Genomic DNA, 8,913 nt, shown 5'->3' on the forward strand with positions numbered 1-8,913 from the left:
GGGAGGGAGGGAGGGAGGGAGGGAGGGGAGGGGGTAAGGGGAGGGGTCGGGGTCTCACCGATGAACAATCTTAAGAGAGTGAATGTATTCCAGAGCCTGCATGAGTTGCGACATGATACCGAGAGCATCTCGTTCCGAGAAGTGCCCTGAAGTATCATCAGCACATCAAGTCAAGTCAGCACACGCATGATCAGCACATCAAGTCAAGTCAGCACATGTATGATCAGCACATCAAGTCAAGTCAGCACATGTATGATCAGCACATCAAGTCAAGTCAGCACATGTATGATCAGCACATCAAGTCACTTCTTGTCATCACCAGCAGCTGCATGTATGCTCACCTTTCTGAGAGTCGATGATACAATCCAGCAGAGCCCCACCTGGCAGGAGTTCGAGGACGATGTAGAGGCTGCAGGTGAAGTTTCAAACTTCACAGCCCCGGCAGCTCCCAAGTTTCAAAGTTTCAGAGTTGTGAAACTTACTGGCTGTGCGTCTCGACAAACTCGCGCATGAAGACGATGTTTGGATGTTCTCCAACCCTTCGCTGTATCTCGATCTCCTCCTGCTCCCCGTCACCCCCACAAGAACGCGCTCCAACAACCATTTTACCCTGATGTCCTCCTGCCCCTTGGCATTCAGCCCGTCCTTGTTGATTTCTTTGAGCTGCCATCACCTCAACTCTCCTCCTCTTCCTCCTTCGCCCTCCTCTTCCTCCTCCTTACCGCCCATGCCTTCCCCGTGTTTCGATCGATGCCTTTCCAGACGGTGGAAAACGAACTGCGACGGCAGCATCATCGAGGAGGAGAGAGGAGAGCGGCGGGTCACCCGGATCCGAGCATAGCCCTCTGCTCGTCCCTTTCGATGATGTACCTGCGCATGCGAGTCGGCCGACTTGTTGCCCATCCTCAGCGCTCACCCGTTGTCTATGTTGCTATGCACAGCCACCCATTGCAAATCTCGTATCCAAGCTTCGCGCTCCTCATTCGACTCCGCGTAAAACACATGCTGCAGTTACCAATCACCTCCCCCCTCCCTCCTCCCCTCCTCCTCCTCCTCCCCCCCTCCTCCTTCTCCTCCTCCTCCTCCCCTCCTCCTCCTCCTCCCCCTCCTCCTCCTCCCCCTCCTCCTCCTTTCATAGTACGTACAAGTCTCAACTCTTCATCTGCTTGTAACTTGGATCCTTCACGCACGCGGGTATCGATGCTGAGAGGCATGCAAGAAGAGGTAGCAGAATCAGTCAACATCCATGCTCTCAACCCGCAAGCTCGACTGCTCCCACTTCTCCACCGCCTCCTCCTGCTCACCCTATGGCATACGCTGGTCCTCCTTTCGCCAAGAGATCGTCGTCGGTAAGCAGCGCGTTGATCTCAACTCTGAGCGTCAGGCACGTCAGTGTGCAGCTGCGGGTCGGCTCGTGGACCTCTCCAACGAGATAGCCGTGCTCTTTTCTGTCGTCGTGTCCTCCGTGTGATAGCAGAAGAGAATGGCCGTGTGCCCCTGGGGATCAGCATCACGACAGTCGCTACCGGAATCACCAAGGCCTCGAGCGGTCACCAGCTCATCCCATCCTATCTTGCACCACCTTCGGGTCCACATCTTGAGTCGCCTTCCTTTCTTCCTCAGCCAGCCTTTCCAGAAGATTGAGAACATAACTTGATGCAATGGTGAAACAAACCTTCTCTGCTGGGAGGATCGTTCTGAATCTTGAAGTGTGGAAGAACCATAGCTCTTTTATCTTGAGTCGTCCTCCTCTTCTTCACTTCCTCTTCCTCTTCTTCACTTCCTCTTCCTCTTCTTCACTTCCTCTTCCTCTTCTTCACTTCCTCCACTTCCACTTCCTCTTCCTCTACGTTCTACCCACTGATTTCTCTTCTTCCTCCTTCCTCTCTCCTATCTTCTTTCTTCTTCTCCTCTCTTGCCCTCTTCCCTTCAGCTCTTCACCATTTTCGAGTTCCTTCACTCATCCCCCTCAGCCTCATGCTGTTGAATACCGGACATAATACCGGACATCTGACCGGACATCATCCCGGCTGTTCAGTGAATACCGGACTGGACTCAGCATCCCGAGTCCCCGGCACTGCGGCGGCCTGCCCGGGCCCGGCTGGCCCGGGGGGCAGGCTGCGGCCCGGCCCGGCCCGGCCCGGCCCGGCCGTCACTGTTCAAGTTGTCTGCCCGCGGGGCCGGCCGCGGGGTCCAGCCGGTCGAGCCTCCGAGCGACGGTCGGACAGCGGCGCCGCGGTCGGGGCGGGCCGGGGCCTGCCCCGGCGGGCCCCCGGCGGCGCGGCACCGTGCCGGGCACGCCGCAAGTCCCGGGAGCCTCGGCGGGCCCGGAAGGAGCGACTCAGCGGCAGGCCGGGCCGGCCGTTGTGTCACGTCAGTGATCAGACAGCGTTCGACTCGGAATGGGGCCGCATGCCAGTCGGATCCGACGGACCGGCGAATTCTTTACTCAAAGTTAAGTGAAAGATCAGTACGAGCCAATTCAGTAGCCGGTCACTGCTGAGTCACGGTATCTCAATCATTTTTACAGGTATGCCCTTAGGTGCATGAATCGATGCGGTTTCAAATCTCCAAGGGCCATATTTGAGTAAAGGTTAAGGCCCTTTGCAGCCTCTGATTTGAAAAGATCTAGTTTCGAATACAAAGGTTCCAGCCTGACTCCTTCACTCCTCCATTTCATCCCTCCTCTCCTCCTCCTCCTCTTCATCTTCTGCCCACCGTCCTCCTGCCACGACGCTCCCTCCTCTAGCCTCCAATGTCCTCTCTCTCCCTCCCGCTCCCCCAGTGTGCGCCCTCCCTCCTTCCCGCCTCCACCGAGTCGTCCGCCCCCTCCCCAAGCAGCCGCATGTCGACCGGTCCCTCGCGCGCCAAGCAGCTCGCGTGCCTGCAGGCCTCCATCCGCCTGATCCAGTCGGGGAGGCCGGTGGTGGGAGCGACGGGAGAGTGGGTGCAGCTCGGGGGCTCAGCTTGCAGCCCGGCCATGCTCATCGACTAAGACAGCAGCCGCACGGGCGCTGAAGCCTCAGCTTGGAAGCGAGGAGAGAGGTGGAGGGGTGTAGAGTAAGGACCTGTTGTAGACTATGTAGAATAAAGACACGATCTCAAGCGTATCTGCGTGCTCGGGGCCTTCGGAGGCTCTCGCAGTCCGCCTTGGGGAGCCCACGTGTCGGGCGAGTCACAGGGGGGCGGCAGGAGAGGGGGATAGACGGGGACACAGTACAGCAGGGCAGGGACAAGGGAATATCGGGGAGAGGAGGAGGGTACGGGGATGAGGAGGGGAGGATAGTAGGGCAGTCTGAGGGACAGGGCAGCCATCACTTGGGTATGGCCTTGCGGCTGCCCGGAGGGTCGTGAGCAAGGGAGTCAGGCAGAGAAGAGGGAGGGCGTGCAGACGCGTCAGCCATGAGGGCAGGGACCAGTGAGCCGGGGGATACAGCAGCAGCGGCGAGATGTCTAGGAGGATGGGGGCGCGAGGAGTCGGAGGCGAGGCGGACCAAGGCAGGGGGGAGGGAGAGTGTGTTTATTGAAGGCGTTGAGGTTGCGGGACTCGAGCCCGTCTGCGGGAGACGTCTGCCTGGGTAGAGCAGGACGCGCTCATGGAGGCTGGACGCCTCCAGCCCGGACGGCAGTCGAGCATCTCTCGCTCTCGGTCGGTCTTGTGTCCGCGGTCTTGTGTCCGCGGTTGCCGCGGAGCTCGGGCCGTGACCTGGTCGTCGACGACGGCATGGCAGCAAGCTCAGAGCCTGAGGGTAAGCGGCAGGACGGGAGCCTCCCTCACCTCACTCAAGAGGCTCAGGTCGCTCGCCGGCCTATCCTTCTGCATCAGGTGGGGAGAGGAGGAGCGTCGGCTGGGGCCCCGACAGGCGGGGGAGGAGCGAGAGGCTGCAAGCTAGGGGCCGTGTGGTGTTTTGACCCCCAGCGTAACTGCAGAGTCTGATTACTACAGGCAGCAGCCTCCGTTCTGAAGCGGTGTACTTTTAGAGCCCCGAGGGCCATGCTTGAGTAAAAAAGCAGCCTCCGTTTCTGAAAAGCTCTTGTTTTGGGGCGCCATAGCTGCTCCCGGACTCAGCCTGTCCGCGAAAAGACGTCTATTCCAATGAACCTCACCCTTACAGGCGCATTGGTATAACCCGTCAATATCTCCACGTCCACATCGTCCCCCTCCCACTATCCTCCCACCGTCCTCCTGCCACGACGCTCACTCCCCTAGCCTCCAATGTCCTCTCTCTCCCTCCCGCTCCCCCAGTGTGCGCCCTCCCTCCTTCCCGCCTCCACCGAGTCGTCCGCCCCCTCCCCAAGCAGCCGCATGTCGACCGACGGTCCCTCGCGCGCCAAGCAGCTCGCGTGCCTGCAGGCCTCCATCCGCCTGATCCAGTCGGGGAGGCCGGTGGTGGGAGCGACGGGAGAGTGGGTGCAGCTCGGGGGCTCAGCTTGCAGCCCGGCCATGCTCATCGACTAAGACAGCAGCCGCACGGGCGCTGAAGCCTCAGCTTGGAAGCGAGGAGAGAGGTGGAGGGGTGTAGAGTAAGGACCTGTTGTAGACTATGTAGAATAAAGACACGATCTCAAGCGTATCTGCGTGCTCGGGGCCTTCGGAGGTTCTGCTTTGCCCAGCTTTTGTTGTAGGGAATATCGGGGAGAGGAGAGGGGACGATAAGGGACGTTCGAGCTTTGTTTGATCACACAGATGACCGACCATGCAATGCTGTCCGGACGGGAGAACAGCTACAAATCTACACGCGCTAGTGTTTGTCTTTACAGGACCACCTGCTGTGTTATGTGTTGAACTGGCGGATGGCCACACAGCACCGCGTTTCGAGTATTTTTCAAGTGAGTTGGAATTCACACCATTTATGCAAGATCTAAGCTTCAATGCCACAGCCACTCTACTTCATCAGGTGTAGATGTGCACTTGACTCGCAGTTTGCGAACATAACTTGTCCATTTTAGCTGTCCACTTCGATTCGTCGAACTGCTACTAGCAGCTCCAATGTAAGAATGCATTTCGCTCCTTTTCGCTTCACTGTCCTGTCCGCTATTGCTGATCACCTTCCTTATGAATTGATGAAAACGCCACATGAAGAACTTCATAGTTGTCAATCGTTTATCTTGGCCCTCCTGTCTCAGATCGTTTCCTCTCATACGTTTCAGCGGTGGAATTCCTTTTAGATCGCCGTTCTAATCGCTCCAGGCTGCCTCTTTTGCTCCTGCCTCGTCCGATACTCGTGCATCTTGCGGATCAACCCTCTGACCTTGGTACTGCTCTGCCTTCAGCTGCTGCACTGAATGAACTGGCTCTTCCTGTACTGATCCTGGCCGTTGAGATGCTTCCTCCTGCGGTTGTTGTACCTGCTGCGGTTGTTGTATTGGCTGTGGCTGCTGAAGCACGTGCAGGAGCTGCAGCAGTTGTAATTGTTGCTGAATTCTCTAACATCCGTTTCTGCATGTCCCACTCTTCCTGTTGCTCGTCATAAAGCTTTGTGGCAAATTCGAGCAGCAGCAGCAGCAGCAGCTGCTTTTTGTGTCTATCATTTTGTTGGTGAGAAGCTTCAAGCTGTTGTTGCAATAGGAAGGGACTTTCCTCATCCTTTCGCTGAGTTTGTTTCTGCATCTGCTGTTGATTGCATACCTCCATTTGATTTCTCAGCTTCTCTTGCAGAAGCTTGGTCTCTCCCTCTTTGTCTGCGTCTTGATCGTTCTCCTGCCTGGCATCCGTCTTTACCTTGGCGAATGCTGCAACGTTGCAGACTCGTCTAGTCTTGGTAGGACTCTCTGCAACATATTCCACAATCGATCCCGCTATTTGTGTTTCAGAGAGAGAAGGAACAACATTTGGGGTTTGCTGCTGTGCTGAAGCATTTGGTCGATTTGTTCCTTTTGGCCTCAGCATGGCCGCAGCCGCTGGATCGCAAGGTAGCCGTAAGAAACGCTTGTTCGGTTCACGATGCAAGGTTAGGAACAACGAATACCAACTGCATCCATGTACTGTCTGCTCCAGCATGTTTCATGTACTGTCTGCTCCAGCATGTTTCATGTACTGTCTGCTCCAGCATGTTTCATGTACTGTCTGCTCGAGCATGTTTCATGTACTGTCTGCTCCAGCATGTTTCATGTACTGTCTGCTCGAGCATGTTTCATGTACTGTCTGCTCCAGCATGTTTCATGTACTGTCTGCTCCAGCATGTTTCATGTACTGTCTGCTCCAGCATGTTTCATGTACTGTCTGCTCCAGCATGTTTCATGTACTGTCTGCTCGAGCATGTTTCATGTACTGTCTGCTCCAGCATGTTTCATGTACTGTCTGCTCCAGCATGTTTCATGTACTGTCTGCTCCAGCATGTTTCATGTACTGTCTGCTCCAGCATGTTTCATGTACTGTCTGCTCCAGCATGTTTCATCGTCTGTGCTTGTGAGAGGTGTGATGGGGCCAAAAGAATCTCTCGTTGGTAGGGGGGGTGGGTCCTATAAGGTGCAACAGGGTGCAACATGCTGGTTTGTAGGGGGGGTGGGTCCTATAAGGTGCAACAGGGTGCAACATGCTGTTCCACAGCATGTTGCTGTTCACAGTGATGGTGATGCAAGGTGAGAGGAGGAGGAGGAGGAGGAGGAGGAGGAGGAGGAGGAGGAGGAGGAGGAGATAATGAGAAGAGTCTGCAACTGGTAGAGATGTGGTGGAGGCAAGAGGAGTAGGAGGAGCAGTAGGATCATTGGGAGCAGGAGGTGCAGTGGAGGGAGCGAGAGCAAGAACATCGGTCAGGGCCAGGATGATGAAAATGAGGGGATGGCCAGACAAAGACGTGAAGCAAGAGGAGCAGAGGAGATAAAGCGAGCGTTAGGGTGCAAGTGCTAGGGAATGGTTCAGGGTCGGCAGAGGATTCATGATTGTAGACCCTGTAGCCTCTCAGTGAGATCATGGTTGTTTTGATGGTTGTCGCTAAGACGATCAGTGCAGGCCTGGCATATCAGTTTGCTCCTCATCATGCTAGCGGCTCCGGGTACCTGAGCTCGTCGCTGAAGGCTCGTCCTGCCGTCTCCTGCTCTCCTCTTGGCCCTCGAGTTCAGAGGTCACGGGCGGCTCTTATCTTGCGTTCCCTAAAGGCATCAGCGCACAACGACAGGGTGGCGAGCTGGGAATTTCTTCATAGCAAGCTTCCGCTCTGCAAGCGACGCGCCAAAAAGGAGGAGGGGGAGCTTCAGTTTCATCGGGACGCCTCATGCGCCTCCTTGCAGGCAAGAAGCGTCTGGTTGGCGCTGATGGAGAAGGGGATAGCGTATCGGGAAGTGCTTGAAGGAGCAGAGCAGCAAGTTCCTTCGCTCGTCTTGGCATCGTCAAGAGCGACGGGCATGAAGGAATGCTTCGCTCTCCTCGAAGAACAGTTTCCTGACGTTCCTCTGCTGCCTCCCTCGGACCAGCAGCGCGCTCGCGTCCTCGCAATGGTGGATGCGGCAGAGAAGGTGATGGGTGAAGCAAGCTTCGCAAGAGGCTTCTGGAGAAGCGACCAGCAGCTCAAGTCTGCCTACAGCTCAGCATGCGACGTGCTGACAACCTGCGAGGGTCTGCTGGAGCAGGAGGGAGGAGACTTGTTCGGGGCCGATGTCTTCACTCTCGCAGACGCGGCGTTCGCCCCCGTCCTTGAGGTCAGCGTCTTTGTGGAAGACCTCGTCCTCTTCCTTGGAGGAAAGACATCGAGCACCTTTCCTCGGGTTCGCGCATGGAAGAAGGCAATGGAGGAGAGGGTGTCGAGCTACGCCAGCCGCACGGGGAGCGACCTCGTATCGTTGATACTCGAGAGCAGCGAGCACGACGACGAGGAGACGAAGGCGATGCTGCAGAAGCTGCTGCTGCGCGACAGCTGGAAGGAGGTGATGAGCAGCAGGGAGAAACCAGTGTGGGTCTCCTTCACTCGACGCTACCCTTCGTTCGCAAAGAGCCCGCAGGTCGAGGCAGCAGCGGTTCTGATCGAGCAGCGAGCAGCACTGAGGAGGAGGATACATGAGAGCGTGCCTGAGGTCGTGGGGGGCAAGACAAGGATGAGGCAGGGGGGCGAGAGCGAGGAGGGAGACATGCCGTCTCTTGTTCTTCGCCTCCTCTCTTCCAGCATCCTCGACGCTCCTGACTATCAGACTGCTCCTACCTTCGCAAACATGTACCTCAGCACAGTCATGCAAGGTCGCACCCGTCTCACTTTCCCAGCACCTGAACAACTCAACCACCACCACCACCACCACCACCAACACCTCCTCCTCCTCCTCTTCCTCCTCCTCCTCCTCCTCCTCCTCCTTCTGCCCTTGTTCTGACCATCTTTACCTAGAGTTGTCGGAGGATGAGATCACTGAGCTTATCGAGGTGTTGACGTCTCCCTCTCTTTTGCCCTGTTATCCTCTCGTCCTCCTCCTCCTCCTTCTCCTTGCCCCCTTCCTCCTTCTCTCCTTCTTCCTTCTTCTCTCCTCGCTCCTCATTGACTTATTTCCCTTCAGATCCTCGATTTTCTCCGTTGCTCCATCGCTGCTCCACGAGATATGGGCTTCCTCCCAGTCCGCGCTCTTCGAGGTGAGGATGATGGAGATGATGGAGATGATGATGATGATGATGGAGATGATGATGATGATGATGATGATGATGATGATGGAGATGATGATGGTGGTGGTGGTGGTGATGATGATGATGGAGAAGAAGATGATGATGATGATGGAGATGGAAATGATGGAGATGATGATGATGACGACGACGATGATACTGATGAAGATGAGACTCGTTTGCTGATGCTGAGGCAGCGTACGTGGCATGGCTGATGAGCGAGGCGAGGAAGGAGAAGCGGGGGAGGAAGGAGACGGCAGCGCTACCGTGAGGGAATAAAAGAATATTCACTGAGCCTGCTAGTGTACATCAGCTGAGGTTGATGCGGTAGTGAG

At 56.3% G+C, this 8,913-nt stretch overlaps 2 protein-coding genes across 2 annotated transcripts; one reads left to right on the plus strand and one right to left on the minus strand.

Annotated features, from left to right (window-relative positions):
• Positions 1-54: 54 nt before the first annotated feature.
• Positions 55-1,596, minus strand: GUITHDRAFT_117300 (hypothetical protein; the record flags this gene model as incomplete). The annotated part of the gene is made up of 11 exons (XM_005823441.1): positions 55-146; positions 342-409; positions 483-562; positions 610-663; positions 723-777; positions 826-870; positions 917-1,005; positions 1,191-1,251; positions 1,305-1,373; positions 1,421-1,497; positions 1,555-1,596. The coding sequence occupies 11 exons, from the start codon at positions 1,594-1,596 to the stop codon at positions 55-57; spliced, it is 732 nt and encodes a 243-aa protein (XP_005823498.1).
• Positions 1,597-6,536: 4,940 nt separating this feature from the next.
• GUITHDRAFT_165721 (hypothetical protein) lies at positions 6,537-8,871 on the plus strand (the record flags this gene model as incomplete). The annotated part of the gene is made up of 5 exons (XM_005823442.1): positions 6,537-6,582; positions 6,953-8,170; positions 8,313-8,347; positions 8,479-8,551; positions 8,776-8,871. 5 exons carry the CDS (start codon positions 6,537-6,539, stop codon positions 8,847-8,849), a joined length of 1,446 nt encoding a protein of 481 aa, XP_005823499.1. The 3' UTR covers positions 8,850-8,871.
• Positions 8,872-8,913: the final 42 nt, after the last annotated feature.

This window comes from Guillardia theta, assembly GCF_000315625.1.
Source record: "Guillardia theta CCMP2712 unplaced genomic scaffold GUITHscaffold_108, whole genome shotgun sequence".
In the NCBI taxonomy this organism is placed as follows: Eukaryota; class Cryptophyceae; order Pyrenomonadales; family Geminigeraceae; genus Guillardia; species Guillardia theta.